The 19,113-nt window shown below is 45.7% G+C and overlaps 1 protein-coding gene across 2 annotated transcripts in view; it reads left to right on the top strand.

The window, feature by feature from the left end:
- Positions 1 to 17,698, top strand: part of KFase (kynurenine formamidase) — a 43,863-nt gene extending 26,165 nt beyond the window's left edge. Inside the window, exons 2-5 of one of the 2 annotated variants that reach the window (XM_084602106.1) lie at positions 10,461 to 10,599; positions 12,286 to 12,611; positions 14,522 to 14,685; positions 17,423 to 17,698. In XM_084602106.1, coding sequence (XP_084458232.1) covers positions 10,461 to 10,599; positions 12,286 to 12,611; positions 14,522 to 14,685; positions 17,423 to 17,626 — 833 coding nt within the window. In that variant the 3' untranslated portion in view covers positions 17,627 to 17,698. Of the gene's footprint in view, positions 1 to 10,457; positions 10,600 to 12,285; positions 12,612 to 14,521; positions 14,686 to 17,422 lie in introns of both variants that reach the window. The other variant, XM_084602105.1, reaches the window with a different exon arrangement.
- The last annotated feature ends 1,415 nt before the right edge of the window (positions 17,699 to 19,113 follow it).

Below are 19,113 nucleotides of genomic sequence, written 5' to 3'. Positions count from 1 at the left end.
GTATACAGCCGATAAGAGGAGTATGAAAGGAAAGATAAAGACAGGCATCGACTATTTTGCATGACATCGCACTTAGACTTTTGTTGATATCCACTTTCGCTTTTCGCTGATACCATAGTACTATGCTTATACTAAATTTTCACCGTTACGTCGACTATGTATTACCAAATCGCAGAAGCGTTCACTCTATCAAAGCCCCCCTCTCCCCGCGCACGGCGTTGAGAAGAATCAAATTTGCCACCCTCTTTGGAAGCACATGTAGCAACAAAAGAAAACTGCTCAACAAAGCCAAGGTTGGGGCCACTTAAGGCTTCTACATTGTGGGCTCTCCCGGCGCTGTCATTTGTTCACTGGACAGCCGGGTGCATCCCTCTCAAGCACGCTGCAGCGAAAGCGCTTTGCGACTGTCCAGAAAGCAGGAAATTCTACTACTCCCTCGCCCGATGCAAAAGTCTCGCAAGCTGTTCGCAGCACTAGGAAAGGCGGGGGTGGCCTAGTCGATGCAGGGGCTTTAACCTAGTCCAATCAGGATCATGCGCACTACAATAAGTAATTGTACTCCTATGCAACCCCAGCAGAAGAATCTGCTAGACTTTTCAAGCGCTTTGTGCACTCACACACACCCTAATGGGAGTGGCATATATTTCGTTAAAGACAGATGTGACGTACTATTATTAATTTATAAGACACTGCCTGCCTCACTCTTAGGTCTGTGGCAAAAGTGGGCGAAACAATGGTTAGATTGCTTTTATTTGTAGGATTTAATGTCCCAAAGCCTCTACTAAGGCGTCTATAAGAGACGCCTTAGTAGAGAGCTGTGGAAATTTCGACCACTTGGGGTTTTTTAACGTGCACTGAACCCTGACATCACATAGCACATGGACGCCACTCCTTTTCGCCTCCATCGAAACACAACCGCCTGCGGTCATGTCGAGCCCTGGTGCTCCACCGCGGCGTGGCGGCAGAACAATAAACACATCAACAAGTAAACAGCAGGAAAAACATTACGTGAATTCAAATAACGAACAGCGACACAACGACCACAATGAATAATTTAGCTCAGAACGGGTGCGAACCTAGCACAATGAAGCATTCACCTCTCGATCAGCGCAATTTCGGTAGGCAATTGCACCAATAGGGAACCAGGAATAAAAGTAATGGAGGGAAAAATCAATAAGTAAAAATGTGGACGGAAAATAAAACTCAACATAGATAACAAGACGCAGAAACGACATCAAATTAAGTCTCTATGATATGATCAAATACACCAAGGATGTTTGATCGCTTGAGCAGGGAACGCAATCTGCGGAAAACAACAATGAGCAAGAAAACGGGCAGACATGGCCTTGCGCATTCCACTCACTTACTGTCCGTGAAACAAAATCAGCGATGCATTTAAATACGTTGGTTCTGCAAGAAAACTCTTTCAACTATTTATTATTATTAGATTATTATTAGACCTAGAAACTATATTAATATCGCCAGTATATCATGTTAAAGCAAATGCATCTAGTCTGTACCTATACTGTCTCAAGTTTAGTATCTCCAAGTTTGCTATGTTTATTGGGAGATACTTGACAGCTATAGCAGTTAAATACAAATCTAACCGATTTTCTTTGAATGCTTTCTAATTGTGTTGTTTTTTTTGTGTGTTTTTTTTTTTTTTTTTTGTGTGTGTGCAGGCATATTGAGGCGTACTCAAGAATAGGTCGAATAGTCGTGCCTCGTTAATATGGACACTTTGGTCTCCGCACAAGAGTGTCCATAAAGCGAGTCGTCCATAATAACGAATTGGATTTTTTTTTTATGAGAAAAACAATTAGAAAAAGCGCTAAGGATAAGGTCCGCTTTACAGCATAGTGTAGGTCAGCGATGTTGGCATTAGGAGCTACAAGAACATTATCCGGGTCGCTGTTATGCTTACAATGCGATTCAATTGAAAGTATTCTGATGCATTTGCATTTGATTCTCGATGGCATTTCATTAATAAATTACCTGACATCTACTTTTCATCTCCCACGAAACCCTGCTAAGTGTCAACATTCTGTCGGCTGAATGCTGGTGAATCCAAAATTCTACAAGGCCTAAGCTGCTGTCAGATTTTTGTTCAAGTGAATTCATGCAATACAATAAATCGTAACATGCATCGACTGGGCAACTTCGCAGTGTAAAATATGAAACCACAAGCAATCAATTAGGCATTAGAGCTCCGTTCATACGGTGCCTGTCAACAAAATCTAGAAGACACATTATCTTTGAAGCAGCGTAACGATTTGGTTTTCAGGACTGTCCATATTAACGCAACAAAAAATGCATGGACCCTAATGGTATGTGTGCGTTTTCTGCTTGTCCATTGTCCGGACAGCGAGTTTCCATATTAACGAGACGTCAATGCATGGAAAAAGTTTGGTCCCCAGAAAAACTGTCCATAATTCGAGTCGTCCATATTAACGGGGGTCGTATTAACGAGGCACGATTTATACGCTTTGTACACTAAAATACAGATTTATTGCGTCCACTGACGAGGGCGACCGAACGTTACTGCTGGTCCACATTCCCTTCCATGCCTCGATATCAACTCGGTCGGCTACCGCGCTGCTGAGACTGATGTCCCGCCGTTTAATTTATTTTAGTTGCAGTTTATTATTTTTTATGCCACCTTTAGAAAAACATATTCTAATCTGCTTACCTCTGCTCGTTTCCTCTTCATTGGTGTGCATTCGCAAACTGGCGGCTTAGCAGGTATCACGTGTGAGATCTCCTGCACAGAATCCGACTTTAGCCATTGCATGGTACTTGCGAGGTGAAACTAGCTGGTGCATCGGGAACATCCTGCTTTGGTAGCAGTTCCGCGCGGAAAGTCCTGAGCACGCAAAAGGTCACATGGATAAGTCGGTCGCAAGCTTCTTGTTCTTGGGAAATTGTGGTAAATCAATAGTAGCCTCGCGCTGGTTATTCGAGAGGAAGAGTGAGTTTTTGAAATGAAACGTGTGGAAAGTTCCACTACTTATAAGGGCTCCACCAGAATCCAATATTGCTACTAGAAAATTGATCCGACTAGGCGGCGGCAGCGCTGTGCGGACAGATACTGCATTAAAATAATTTAAGGGCGCGCTATTTTGTCGAGAAAACTCTCAACGCAGGCTTTGTTGTCACCGTAGAAACCCGACACAGGATTGGCTGGTCAGGAAGCATTCAGTCATTTAAGGCACGGAGAGAAGGTGCCCAGCTTGAATGAGAGGGCTCTAATCGCTCCCTGGGCGCTGCCATATTGTTCACTAGACAGTCGGGCGCACCCCGCACAAGCACTGTGAAAGCTAAAGCGAAACCTGTTTCCGATTGTCTAGAGAGGAGAAATTTCGGCGACTTCCTCGCCCGATGCAAATGTCCATTATCCTGTTCCTGGTACTTGTGGACGCCCCAATTTCAGTATGAAGGGCACTTTCACGCCATTGTAAGCGTACGCGGACCTTGTATTCAGTGGTTTCGCTTTTCACCCAACTTCAGCATATACATCTCGCCACTTTGCTGCCTAGAAAAGTAAAATGCATAGAATCGAAGTCTGGAATGTGGCAGTGAGGGTGTGCAGGGCTCATTTCAGCCCATGCTAGTTTCTTTTGGAGCACTTCTGGTAGGCACAGATATTGAATGCCGTAGTTCGTGAACAAGCCCTTTATTTTCCGCAGAGATCGCTTTATAATAGGAGCGATTCCGGTTTTATAACAAGAATAGCTACAACCTCCTGGCTACCACAAAGGCTACTACTACTGGTTTGGGGTGTCGCCCCACTTCGCAGTAAAATTCAGCACATGCTGCGAATTCAGTGCGCATGCCGTAGCTACCAACGTTTATAGATATAAGTATATGTATAAACGTTGGTAGCTACTGCCTGCAAGCATATTGCACACGAGGAATCGCGCGGGAAACATCCCATTTCTTACAAAGTTCCTTATGGTATTTGCAGCAGTGGTCGCCGATAAAAAAAAAAAAAAATGTTGCCATCAAGGGCAATGCACAATTTACATCAGTAAAGGTCTCTGCTGCCTAGTGATGCACTATATCAATCAATTGGAGCCGAAATGCATACAAAAAACTGTCAAAGCCTTGGTTCGAAGTTTTTCGGTGCTAACCTTGATTACGCAGGAACTTGAAGCAGCGCAGGTAAACAGTGGCGATTAAAAAAATACAAAAACAAAAGTAGTAGTCATGTCGTTTGCGTATTCTTCGTCCCCGTTCTTTTCACGCTGCTTTAAATATTCACGATATCTGTAACTGACTTACCAACACGAAGATTTGCGATTCCACTCCTTCTTGAATTTACGATCTTGAGGAAAATTACGTAAGCAGGTTCATGTCGTCTTTGGCCGCACAGTTCGAGTGCTGCTCGAAAAATAGAAAGCAACTCGGCAACTGCATTTTCTGTTCAACTACACGTATGCATGGGTGTTATAATAGCCTGTGACTGTGTTACAGTGAACTAGAAATAATAATAATAATAATAATAATAATAATAATAATAATAATAATAATAATAATAATAATAATAATAATAATAATAATAATAATAATAATAATAATAATAATAATAATTGGCTCACAGGAAGGGAAAGGCGCAGTATCTGTCACACTTGTGTCTGTGGACACCTGAACCGCGCTGTAAGGGAAGGGAGGAATGTGGGAGTTAAGGTGGAAAGAGAGAAAGAGGGGCTGTAGTGGAGGGCTGCGGAGTAATTTCGACCACCTGGGGATCATTAAGGTGCGCTGACATCGCACAGCACACGGACGCCTCTTCGTTTCGCCTCCATCGAAACGCAGCCGCCGAGGTCGGGTTCGAAACCGGGTATTCCGGACAGTAGTCGGGCGTCTTACCACTGCACCACCCCGGCGGGGCACACTGTACTGTATGAAAGGGCGAGGGCGCGGTAATCACTCTGAGCATGCACACTCTAGCTGCACTATTACCCTATTCCCCTAACTAATAGGGTCCCCTCTCCTCCGCTTTCTGGGTGGGGACTCTATTTGTACTATCCCGTGCTCCCGTCCCGGGGGCATGTTGGGTCCCACTCGACAGTTGCCTGCAGCAAGCAGAGCTGCGGCGTGGGCTCTTGCGGTGGTGTTGTCATCGCAATAACGCAACCGAACAAAAGACAGCATGTATTTTGATTTCTTCGTGGTAGTAATTTGACATGGTAGTCCGCGGCCCGTGTTGTGCTCAGTGGGGTCGATGCGACTGGAATTAAATCGACAGGCTATCGCGATCAGATATGCTCCGCAGTGTGATGGCTGCACGGAAAACTGACCAAGGCTATTTTATTCTTAGTATTCACAATGTAGAGCATAAACGTGTTCGAAATTTACATGGTAATACTACACTCGCTCTACGAAAGTGTACACTTTACGCAAGGCAATTTCTGCGGGGATATATTGGTAGCAAGAAAGATCAGCTGCCAATAGTAATCATTTTTGCGCAGTTATTTTTCTAGATTAATTTTCTTTGAATTTCTTTCCCATGCAAATAAATACAGTTTACTATAGGGGTTGGTTGATAATACGGTGCAATGACGCCTTGCTGCTTTTTAATTAAATGCCGTGTTACTCGAACATAATGCTTATCTAAGGGTTATGTTTGTTTACTACAAATCAAGAAGAAAAACAAGGTGAAAATTATTACCAGCGACTGATTAACTAAAAAGACCTGATGAAATCAACGTTCATTATGGCCAACAACCATTAGCTTTCATCGATATCATACGCTTTATAACTAAGTATTGGACGTTTAGGATGAAACACGGGGTCGGTAAAATTAAGTTGAATTCAGTTTTTCATATATTCGGTTTTAGCCAAGAAAGCCCAGTATTCTTGGCATATCAAAGCCCGACTGTTTAGTTCTGGGTAAAAATTAGCAGTTAACGAAGGATGCCAGTACTGTCAGCCGGCCATGTAGTCTTATCAGCTGCATGTAGGCCACAAACATGAAATCGCGAATGGGCGTCGCGGAAACTATGTCACGGCTACCGTGAATGTTTAGAAGTTCCATAGCTGCCATAAGAAAGCAGACCACGTGATTATCATCCTCTGGCTCAATACAGCGTGGAAACCAAGACAACCCATTTTAATGACGACAGAAATTTCTTCTTTACGAACAATATATAAACAGTACGAGTTGAAAAAGCGCCGAGATAACTTATGAACCAGATATGATTGCCATATTTATTCTCCGAGAATAGTCTCTAACGCATTAATCCAACATATCTATTCGCTTAAAACAAAAAAAAAAAAAGAAAAGAAAAGTTCCGCTCTGTAATAGGCACCTAAAAAATCTGCGCAATTTGCAAAAATAAAACATGAAAAATCCAAACCATTTTAACCAGTCACTCCAGGAATGTGGAGCAGAAAACATTTTCTCGAAATCGGTCAAGTTCTGGAATTCCTTTTATCTTCCTTTCTGTGAAGACAAGTTGTCGAGTTTTGGGAAATAACCCGCTTTTCTATGTCAGTTCGGGAAAAGGCGGCTTACGTCTATTCAGTTTAAGCTGATTTAAACGAAACTGTCAGCGATCCAGAGCCTGCCGGACAGGCGCATTCAGTGGGCGTCTCTTGAAATATACACAGCCACAACGGCGCATAAGTATATTACATTAAGTCTTAACAGCGATAAGATCAATATCGAAGCAAACGTGAAAACCGATCAGCGGTAATTTACACTAACAGAAGCGTAAATTAGCAAAAGCCGCTGAGGACGTGCTGCCCGATACAATCAATCAAAATGGAAATTTGGCTACGAACGAAAAGCTTGCTTCGGTCATGAGATTCTTCCGTCAGGCATATAAATCCCATCCCTGCTGCGTGATCACAAAGGAAAAAAAATTGTGACACGCGTGCACAAATTAAAACATTCCCGACGATTTTTACTGATTCTGTGGGCACAACGTATACGTACTACTTCATTTCTTCGATTTTCCGCCTTTAATTGTAAACGGAAGGATGGAGGGGTGTGGCTTTGCTGCATCTGGAAAATAAGTCAACTCTGATTCACTTCTGCAATAGTCTCCGGCATCACCCAGTCTTGGCAGAACACAAAACTTGCAGAATTCTTCGCCACAGTGGCAGTTTAATGTCGAAACCGTCCGACACCGCATGCATTGTGCTCAATGCAGACGAGCGGGAGAGTGGGACCCAACATGTTTCTAGAGATAGCAGTGTCTCCACCTTGAAAGCGCGGCGCTGCCCGTCGAGGCACGCACCCTATCTCCCTAATAGCTGGGCGACAATGCGCACGCGCGGAATGCTGCGATCAATCACTCTGAGCGTGCACATTTGCACCCTGCTATCACACTATTCTCTTAACCAACCCCTCCTCTCCTTTCGAATTGGTGGGACTACAGTAGGAGCACAACTATCTGTTATGTGCGCATGATCCTGAACTGACGTCAGGCGCACACAACAGCCCAGCGAGCATTATAGAGACGCCCAGGGTGCCTACGTTGCAAAGGTCTATAGGTGGACGCTAACCGCAGCTACCCACACACTTCGCCCTTTCAGCGTATCATTCTAAGCGTGTCGGATCATTTCATTTCATTTTAATACCTTAATGACCTCGTTAGGGGTATTACATAAGGCCCACCAGCTTTTTTTGTGATCAAGCATGCAAGCTTCACGTTGCTTTCGCCGCACTATAAATTTCCGACCTGCACCTGCTCTTTTGGCATCCCATTCAGCCCCTCAGCCGCTGCTAGCGGTGGCAGGGCAGCGGTGGCACATGACAGACGGAACAGGTTGCGCCAGTTGGTTCAGAGGAACACTTACCTTTAATTGAGGGTAACATGCTACAAAGTTAATGGCTCATTAGCTGGCTCTCCTTAAGGATACTCCTTCGCGTACGTCCACTTTGACACTCGCTTAATTACTAATATTTTAATTTGTATCTATATTACCTCGCATATACTTATTAGCATAAACACAATCGTGTTAGTAAATTTGTTGCCACCAGGCAAACTCTTGAGCACAGCATCTTTCACAAATCCTGCACGGCTGTCTCAAGCGGTAGCCAAAGTGTTAAACACAGGCGGAGCACATCTGAGATGCAACAACCGGGACCACATTTATTTATATTTATTTATTTATTTAAACATACTGCAGCCCCTGCTGGGGCTGTTGCAGGAGTGGGGTTAAGAAGAATACATACTAAAATGGCAAGGTTCAAAACAAACTTAACATGTTAACACACGCAGTGGATAAGATATGGTACAGACGCTGTGAAATGTAAAAGAAAATGAAGCTACACAGAATAAACAAAGCAATTATTTAAAAAATCATGTGGCATCAATGGCTGTTAAATATGTGCGCAATGAAAGAGATCGCGTTGTGGCAGGAATTGAGTTCCAGTGTTCAATTGTCCGGGGGGAAAGGCTATGTCGTTGCTTCTGGTGTCACAAGAATTCTCGATCTTTGTTTCACTTTTTCCTGGTTGCAAACGGGCTGTAAACCCCACTTTCAAGAAATTAAAAGTCTAAACGAACTTCTTCATTTAACCGTGCACTCCACTTACCATATATAATCGGATGAGGCGATTTAGACTTCATGGATATATATAGTGCGTTCGTTTGAGTTATTTTACGAGAAACCTCAAAGAAAAACTCCCCGCTTTTTTTTTTCTCAGGTGCCTAAAAATAGTGCACATGTCATTAGATAGTATTGAGCTGATATCGTTATATGGCACAAAGCAAAAGCGTGTGGTGGAACATCGTGCATACCTTGCTTTCTGGCCTGTTCGCTTCTGTTAAAACAATAACGTCAAAGGCCAGTTCTTACTAAAGTCTGACGTCGGCGTTATGTCGGCCCTGATGCTTTGAGTGAATAACACGACCATCCCTTTGGTCAGATGGTAGTTGGCAGGTAAAAATACCGGGCATGGATTTGTTGCCGGGTTGTGTGACGTCACAAGATCACGTGAAGCGGCCGAGCTGACAGGAGCTGCCAACTCGGGTAGCTCCTTTGAGGCGAGAAGTTGAGGTGAAAATCCATACTAGTGGATTAGGCTCCTGAGCTCTAGACCCGAGTCAGACACGCCTCTCCTAGTATATCTAAAGTATATCTATGCCGGGTGATCTTGCACATAATATATGGATTAGCATATTGCATGCTAATCAGTATGTGTGAGTAAATAAGGGCACATATTAAGCAATATTTGATTAAACTAATAGCAAAGCGCGTGTACCATGCTAACGATGATGTGCTTGAGCCTTAGAGGTGGAGCTTAAGGGTATCCGCAATTTTTTAAAGGTTATGCTTCAAGTTTTCTGACTATATGTAAAGGGTGCAGTCCTGTGCTAGAGCGTCTTTCACTAATACATCTAATTTAGTTTTAGCCACATTTCGTTAGTTAGCGTTCGTCATTGTACGTTTCGATATCTCGTAGATTATCTTCGTTGCAGTCGCTGACAATTCGGGAGTTATATTGTGCATGCGTCAATAAGGCAGTAAGGAAATTCACAATGCGGTGGTGCCTGTCTTGATTTAACTCGTCAAGCAAGCATGATCTCGACTGCGTCTAGAAGAGGCGTGAGTTCGAATCCCGCTCTGAGGGTAAAACTTCCCGGCTTAATTTACCTTCTTTCATCGCTAGTTGCTCGGACCAACACAAAAGCGTCGAGAAGACACGTGACTGCGACGTCACTGAGGTCTCAGACGCATTGCAACTCGGTACAGAGACGTAATGAAAGGAGAAGCCTCGCGCAGGCAGCGGTAGCACAAACGCTTAATTCCGTCTCCTCAACGGTAGGGTCCCGCAACGTCTTTCTCCTCACTGGTTGCCTCCCAGCGGGTTAAACAGCGATTGTTGCCGAGAGGTGTCTCTGAACGCAACCTATAGGTAACATACACTCACTGAAGGCAGAAAATGATTACGGTGAAGCTAATTGATTAGTGTTACCATTGTCATGCCGTCACCTCGTGGCTCTGTTCACGGCTGGTTTTGCGGCTATTTTATTCGCTCAGTGCTCAGGTAAGTAGTGTCAATCCATTGCGCCTTAGAAGCAATGAGTACGAAAGGCTTTTAAATGCGCTCTTATTCGTTTTTACAATATTTCCGCTATCTGTCGCCACGTGACGCTGCACAGAGGACCATACCATTGAGAGAACGGAATCTCGCTCCCCCAAGCTCATCTGAGCCAGGCTCGACATGAGCACACCACACTCAGCAACGCCGTTGCCATTCAGCCCGAAAAGATCTCATTAGACCTTTTCCGTAATCGCAGTGAAGGCGAATGTCGCTCTCACAACCTGCTGCATATGCCCTCAGCTGACCCTTCACTGCACGTAGAGTGCTGACACAGGTTAGCGCCAGCGCGCCGAGGAACCGTGAGCGAGAGAGTCACCTTCTTTTACGGCGAGAGATAAGATGGAACTGATTGCTAGTCGCGGCCGCTTAGTATATATGCTGGCTCCGTCCTCCGCAGTAGTGGCGTCCATGGACGACAGCGAATTCCTGCCTAGCTGCTGGGGCGCGGAACTGCGTGGCCAAGCCCTGATCGACCACTTTGTCCGGGAGACAGCGCGGCTCAGCGAGCAGACCCGCGCGGCCGACTGCAGGGATGTGAGGTGAGCCCTCTTCGGCTTCCCACTGCTCATACGAGGCGATCATCGCGGGTCGGGTGTAATATCCGGCTGCATGTTGCAAGGAACGCTTTCAAATATTAAAATAAAAATGGCGCCCTTGAAGTAGACAGAAAATTCGGCAGTCAAAAGTTTTGCCTTATGAGTTATGGGCATAATGCCTCCCTTTAACCAAGTCTATGTATAGTGTGTCTGAATCGCGACCCAAGGGAGACAGGTTCGATTTTGGTTGATACCCTAAGTTTCTTTTAAGAACAATTAACTTGCTCCGCATTCTTACAGGCCATAATGAGGCTTTTGTCATGCTGAGATCTTGTAGACACAATTTATCTGGTGGTTTCTTGAATATGAATCCCGTATGATGTCGACAATCAAGGATTCCTTGGTACAATGGCGGTAACAACGTCGGGTTTCTGATTGAACGGGGCCGTTAGTGCTGTCCGGTCGATATATTTTCAGGAAAGTACTATCCGTGGACTCCCGTTATTTAAAAACTATGTAATCGCTCAACTAAAAGTGATGAAGTTCAATTCGCCACAGTCTTGTGGTTAGTACGAGCACTGGCGCCACTCAAGGGTAGCGTAGTGTAGCTTATTCCGTTACAATATCAGCTACCTTGCAATACAAAGAAAGTCAGAACTAGGCCACGTCGTGGCGACATTTAATGGTCAAGCAAACAGAACAAGGTTTCGCAACGATATAGTTCCTTTTTTAGAGGTTCATTCGTATTTGTTACATGTATGAAGATTTCTGTGATAGTGTATAGCGCTCCATCACCCATATCAAGCAGCCAGCAGCCCAAGCTTGCAAAATAAACCTACAGAGGCGCTATACACCTGATAAGTAGAGCCAATAAGACTAGGACTTGTTCTGATGCTCTTCTGCCTATAGATCTCGCTGTGCTAGCGGGCCGTCGGCCGTTTGAGCCAAATTTAAGCTCATCGGGATGGGCTGCAAGCCCTCAGTGCGGCGGTGGTGATTCGATAGTGCAGAGAGTGCCGTTTGGGGGCTCGGGACGGTACGACGTCAGTAGGTATAACAGCTTCCGAAAATCGTAATTTATGTTGAAAAGGCGATTAAGGCTTGTTTTGATGCGCTCCAGCCGAGATCGCTCGCTGTTCTGGCTTTGACTGTTGTTATAGCATTTGGTAACTGTTCTCTTTCCGGACATTTAAGCGAACACTTTCAAAAATTTCTAACTATTGAGGTTCCAAATAGGAGCTTTGCAGGAACAAAATCTCAGCCGTGGCCGACGCAGTTTACTGTAAAACTCTTCCAGTTATATAACTAACTAACTAACTAAAGCTCGCTAATTAACTTTCCAATTGACACAGTTGGGTGGTTAGCTCCAGTTTAGAGTTCGAAACCCCGGACAGGACAATGCCACATCAGGTTTTGAAACGAAGAAGCACTTATTTGTTTGAGATCTGGCAGCGCGATTAAACCAGGCGCTTTTTCCCGAACAAAACCGAAACAGGGCGCATTACACGGGCAGGAATATTGGTGGAAACTGCACTTTATAGAAATAAGTAATTACACCTAATTTTATACGGTGTGTCTTCGTGAATATTTCCAAGCGTTATATAACCGCTGTGTAAGTAGCCAGCTGTTGCTGCCGGCCACGAAGATGGGAATCGACAGGTGGAAGCCAAGACAGTGCTGACCGCGCAGGTTCGGCGAGCACCCGCGCGAGTGCTTGGACCTGTACCTGCCGGAATGCGACTCCGAGGCCACGGTGATCTTCTGGCATGGTGGCTACTGGGTGGAGGGCAACCGTCAGTCGCACGCCTTCGTGAGCGAGCCCTTCTTGGCGGCCGGGGTGGCGGTGGCCGTCGCTGGCTACCCGCTCGCTCCGGAGGCCAGCCTCGATCAGATCGTGGCGTCGGCCGTGCGCTGCACCCGTCATGTGCTCGCCACGCGGCCTGGGCCGCTGCTGCTTGCCGGCCACTCAGCGGGCGCCCACCTGGCAATCATGGTAGCCACGCAACTCGCCGCCGGTGAGCAGCTAGGGGACGTTTTCATGATGTCGGTCGACGAGATTGAAGGTGTTCTAAACTGAATGAGGCCACTCATTGCGCCAGGTTACAACGCTAGTATTTTCTATGCAGTTAAGTCACCGTGAAATATAGCCCATACAATCTCTGCTCACTGCGTTTCAATTTATCATTACTGAATATGAAAGCCATTGAATAAGAAGGCCACATTTTTGTGCAGACCTTCCAACCTTTTCGGGGTGTGTTAATTTGACGTTTGTTACTGTTATTTCCTGTCATCGCGTTATCTTATTTTCTAAGCCGCTATTCACTTTGTATCACTTCTTTACCTGTTGCCAAATCTAACTTTCACATTGCTTGATTTTTCGTTGTATATATGTCATGTTACTTAAAGCGAAAGTTTACTTTTGCGAATACAAACTAGAGCAGGCCTGAATCTGAGGCCCGAGCTCAACCCGAGGCCCAAAGACGAGCACTGTCCCTGGCCTGCAGCTTCAAGCCCGAGCCCAGCCCGGGCCCGCTATACAGCAACACATGCTATAAATTGCTCACTATGATGTAGACTGCTAATGCACAAAGGACTGGTAGACGCAGAAGCTGAAATCGCAGTAATGCTTGAAGAAACGATTCCTTTTTTTAACGCAAAAGGAACTAATAATGATGTGTGTTCCACCAGTCCGCTTTTTGAGCAGTGATCCCGTACATGCGTACAGCAACATAGATGACCTAGCAAGCTCCAAGGGACAAACGAAAAGTTGTATGTTTCATACATGCTAATAAAATACTTTGCATTCCTTCCAGACTTTTAGTCAGTCATATTTTACGATCCTCAAGGTCTAAATATTAAAGTGCCCTCGTGTCCAGTGGAACGATATTTTTTAATCAACACGATTTCACAGGTTGAATTCATGGCCGAATTGGTCGCCTTTTATTAGAGACTGAAAAAAAAAAAAAAAAGATTTGGTGGTACCTCGGTACTCCGGCTCATTTTTTACTCTTCTGCTGATTTAATTCTCGGGACTCGGATATGCAGTCAGTACACCTGTCTTAAGTACATTCCCTACAACTTCGAGCTACCTCTCGTAAACTGCTGATCCCTTGATTTCCAGACGATTGAGCATTACTCTAGTTTTCTGCATATTAATTTTGGACCCACTACTCTGGTTTGCCTGCCAAATTAATTAATCATGGTTTGCGATTCGCCCCCTGAGTTTCTTAGCACGGCAATGTCGTAAGTGAATTGCAGACTACTGAGGTATTTTCCATTAACTCTTATCAGCAACTGTTCCAATACAAGCCACTGAACACCCGGACACCCCGGCTCAAGTCGTGCGCCTTAACCCCAGAGCGGCCACGATGGAGTAATATTTAGATAAGTCAATAAATCTTGCATTTTTTTTTTTTTACAGTGCACCATGACGGTGCTGTAACACCCAAAATGTACTTTCATTCTACAGTAGGAAGTCGAAAGCCCCGGCCCTCTATGTACGAGGCCAAGACCGAGCCCGGCCCGGCCAGACCGGGGCCCGATGTAAATGCTTGAGTTTCAGCCCGGCCTGAGGCTTTTGTGTCGGTCTGAGCTCGTGCAGCTCTAACACCAACTTTATACTTCTTCATATATGTACACGTATTCAAAAAGGGGCACAACTGTGTAGAGCAGTTCTTTCTTCAGTCTTTTTTTTTTTTTTCGACCTCTGCCAGGATTTCAAGTAAACGAATTGAAATTGGTAGCTATATAATGTATGTAACGGCGTCCCCCACGTATTGTCGATGCACATTAATTTACCTGCTAATGAGTAGGGGCTATATTATTTCGCTTACCTCCGTCCTGCGGCTTTCTTTACGGCGTCCACGTTGGTAGCTGGCGGAGACTCCCTCCTCCTCACATTGCATTCCTCATCTACAAACCTCAGGCGAGCCCCGCATCCGCGGCCTGCTGCTGCTGTCTGCCGTGCTGGACGTTGTGGCGTTGCTGGGCAGTTCGGTGGCACGTGACGCGGCCATCAGCGCAGACCAAGCGCTGCGGAACAGCCCGCTGCAACTGCTGGACGCGCTGCCCAAGCACCTGCACGTCGTGGTGGGTTCTCTCATTTGTACAAATTTCCCTCTGTTTTCGTCGGTCGTAGCAACAACACTGTTCCGTTTATTATCATCATCATTATCAACCTAACTAAGCCCACTGCAAAACAATTAAATGCCTCTGCCGAGCCCACTGTCGTCACTAACTTCCTATTTTGTCTGCCCACTTAGCTTCCTGCCATCATTGTCATTCAGAATCCATTATCATTTAATTTCCACTGGTAATGTTCCCTTCGCATTTCATGCCCATTTCTTGTTTTAAATTTCAGCTATAGGATGTCCCCATACTAGGTGACAGCTTTCTGTGGCTATACAGCAAAGGCTACGCGCGGGACTGTCCTCATATAGTGTTACTACTCCAAGTAGTTCACGCATATCTAGTCTCAGTTACAGTTTTGGTTTCAGCTCTGCCTTTACATTGGGTTAATAGTCTTCGAGCCGCTATGCAGGAATATGTTCCTTTACGCCACTAAAGGCGTATGCGAAATTTTCGATTAATCAGTAGCCCACACGGCATGCGTTCTCAAAACAAGCGCATTGGGAAAGCGTACAGAAACCTGCCAGGACACGCAACAGACGCATGTGGCTGGCATTGCGGCCATCGACAGGCGCACGGCGTACTGAACGTCAAAATGTTTTATACTGACGGTTAGTATTGTATTCTCTAGGTGTAAGAACAACGTTAATAATTCGGTAATTTCATGTTATTCCAGAGCACAATCCGCAAAAGTTCGGGATGGATTATATTCTGTTGCGCCGCCGACACTGTATACTTTGGCTCCACAGCTACAGAAAGTTGTATTCGAGTATAACTGCTTTTCGCTCTCGGAGCCAGTCTGCTCATTTCCTGTCTCTTAAAATTGCACCTATAATTTTCCTTTTTTGTAGCTCGCTGCATTATCATCAGTTGTACAGGGTCGTCCACTCTTAGCTTCAACACGATCGCTATCCTCAAAACGCCATTGCATCCAACCCATGGTCACGCAGTGAACCTGTTCGGCAGGCCATGCGAAATCCTACCTTCAAGTTCCTCTGTGCTTACGTCACTTTCCTTTAGCATGCGGCCGCGAAGGGCGCGATGGTGCTTTGCAAAGAAAAGCGACCGTGTTCAAACTCAAAAGTGGACGACCCTGTATTTTTTTGTTGTCTTCCAGGTCTCTGTCCCACGGAGGACCGGTATGACGCAGGTGTTATAATACTTTCCTCTAGAGGGATACTGGCAAACTGGCACTCGTGATATGAAAGTGCATACCAAATGTGCTTCACCTTATTCTTGTTCTTGTGTTTATTTCACTATCGTGATTCAGATTTGCAATCACTATCTGCCCGAAGTAGATATATTCCCTACCACGCTGAACGTGTCGCCTCATGTCATAAAATGCTGATCCATTCCCATGTCTTTGCACATATAACTTAGTTTTCTGCATTATTCATTTTAGACCTGCCATTTTGGTTTGCCTGCCAAAGTAACTGATTATGCTTGGCGATTCGCTCCCTGAGTTAGTAACGCAATGTCATCAGCTAATCACGGACTGGGTTTTCTCTATCCCTAACTGTTCACAGTTCAGGTTTTTAAAACCTCCTGCAAGCAAGCGGTGAATACCATTGGAGGATACCTAACACTCTTCTTTATTTGAATGTTATTACTTTATTTATGAACGTGGTAGCTGTGCAACCGCTATATATAATTTTCAATAATTCGGCATATGGCTCTTATACAACTTGCATGATTACTGTGCTAAGTTTCAACTTAGTCAAATGCTTTCTCGTAATATGCGGACTTTGTATAAATTTTGGGCATTTCTCTATCATCATGAATAATAGCGTGAATACGGCACATTGTTAAGTAGCGAGTGCGAAATCCAGCCTGAAATCCTAGTCGTCTTTAAGCATCCTGTAAGCAATGGGCAGTAAGTTGCAGTTATCTTCTTTCTTATGTATTAAGATTAAAAGGCAACTCCGATGGGTTTTATATATTTTCATTCTAACGGAAAGTTTAGTGTAGGTTTTGTTCATCCTGATCGTCTCATCGAGTCAGAGGGCCGTGCGGCAAGTCATTCCCGAGTAAATCGATTTTAAATTAGTTGAACTTTTTTGTCTCAGTTCAAGCGATTTATGCAGACAGCGCAGCATTTAATTATGACGTCACAAACTTAACTATTACGTTATTGCCGAGTCCTCAATAGCAAACAAGTTTCGAGACTCGTATTACGTGGTCGTATGCGTTTTATGAAATCAATACCAATTGCCAGTGATTATTTCCGCCATGCAATCAGCGTGCGAGTTTCCATGATATTACGTATGAGAAGACATCACTGTGGCAAGCAGAGCATTGTGCTTAGCCATGAACTGAGTTTTGGCTTTGGTTTGCCTTTTTTTTTTTCTCGCTGTTAAAGTAGTTGTGCTTACTAAAAGCGGTTTGTTATGCTTGACAGGGTACTCTAGGGAATTTGGTGCAATATTAAACTTAAAACGTTGGAAAAACCACTCGAGTTGCCCTAAGGTTGAGAGGATCGCGTCTGTAAGCAATCAGTGATAATTAGGGATTTTCCTGGCTGTATAGCTGTAGGAATAAGTTACTTTTCTGCAGTAAACAGCGTGTCGCATGATTTTGCGTACAATGTAGTGCGGAGTCAGCCTCTTATTCCCACCTCCAATAGGACGCGCATTAATTCTGCTCCGTGAGTGCCACGCTGTAAGGCCCAGCTGCAGGTGTGTGCTTTCGGTGTTTGCAGGCGACATTCGCCGAGCACGACCCGCCGTGGTTTGCGCGCACGGCACGGGCCCTGTACGATGCCCTGCGGCAGAGGGGTGTGGCCTGTTGCGAGCTGCTCGAGTTCGAGGGCGAGGACCACTTCAGTTTCCTGCTGGGCCCCCTGCGGAATGGTGCCCACCCCGTCACTCAACGCCTCATACACTGCGCCGTCGCGGCCTCTTAATGAACACTCATTAAAGAAATGCCGCTCGCAAAGGTGGCTTCGAGGGAAAAACCCGGGCGAGAAATGATCAGATTCCTGTATCCCAATTCTTCCTTTCTGTTATCACCTCCAGGTGGAGGACACGTTGCGAGGAATTGACCAGGGCTACATGGTTGGCCAGAAAATTCAGTCCTATAATGATGTTATGGGCTCAGATGGTAAACGCAGTGAATTGAACCAGGACGCTGGGGCCGGCGGCGGCCACCATCCGCGAGCACATGGGGCGTATTGTATATACGTTGCAGGCGCGAGAGCTTTTGGGAAGCGACGGCGATGGACAGCACTCATCGCGGATACATGTATGAACTTGTGTCAGTGAGTGCGCACACAGCAACACTGTCGACGGTGATATCCAGTAATCTCGATCCAAAATTTCTGAGTCGCAGCGTCGCATTCAGAAACTGCATCAGCTAATTTTCCAAAGTGGAGAGGTCACGCGGGGCAGTCGCCAAAAGATGAGACCACTGCGATGAGCGAGCGTGATCGGGGCACCAACGGGGAGCGCGAAAATCGCCGAGGTGATGGAAGGAAGCTACAGACTGTTCTGGGGATCGCAGCGAGGAGCGGCGCCAAGAGCCAGGTCGATAGCGGAAGAACTTGCATCTGGGTTGCGAAGGCCATGAGATGCGGCAATGTCGGGAAGTATGACCAACGAGGGAGCAGTGGAAGCGGATATATATTTGTGGTCTGCCGTGCGCAATTCCACAAGCCTGCGGTAACGCGGACGGTAGCTGTAAGTCTGGCGGAGGATAGGCAACGAGGCTGGCGGACGGCTTAGCTGCCAATGGCGCACACTACTTGCCGAAGGGACATCCAAGGTGGCAAGCTCCTCCCCCGCAACGGCCAGAAATTAGGGACACAATGGGGTATGTGGCATCTGGCGTGGTCGGTGGTGGTATTGCAAGTGCTAAGGCCTCCAAGTTCACAGCGCACGGTTCTCGTCGTTGTTTCTGATGTTGGGAGAGTCCAAGGGCGCTAGAGATAGTGGTCGCTGTTCCTCATGGGAACATGTCGCTGCTGTGTTTGGAAACTGGAAAAACTGCTGGGAAATGCGGCGTCTTATAACCTGCTCAGATCGACGGCACTCGTGTCTACCGACGTCGTCACGACATCGGCAGTAGTGCAATATTTGCAGACGAGTTAATGAAAAGCATGGTCGGCAATTCCTTTGAGCACGTAGCCCACCTTGTCGGTCTCGCTTATGGCGACGTCGACTTTTCGGCTAATGCTAGGACGTCTTGGGTGTACAGCTACGTAACCTTGCACGGAAGACTGGACGCGGCACGCAAGCGTTCTTTTGCACCAGGATGCCAATTATTTGGCCTCCGATTATCTAATTATCTGCAGCCTCTCTTTGCAGACATCCTAACTTGTGAGTTCTTCATGGGTTTTGTACCAAACCCTAGCTGCGCCCTGCCATTTAGATAAAAGATTACATTGGCGAGCGT

Source organism: Amblyomma maculatum, chromosome 4 (assembly GCF_055883805.1).
Source record: "Amblyomma maculatum isolate TAMU_Amacu chromosome 4, ASM5588380v1, whole genome shotgun sequence".
Taxonomy (NCBI): Eukaryota; Metazoa; Arthropoda; class Arachnida; order Ixodida; family Ixodidae; genus Amblyomma; species Amblyomma maculatum.
This window is presented reverse-complemented; position numbering and strand designations above follow the sequence as displayed.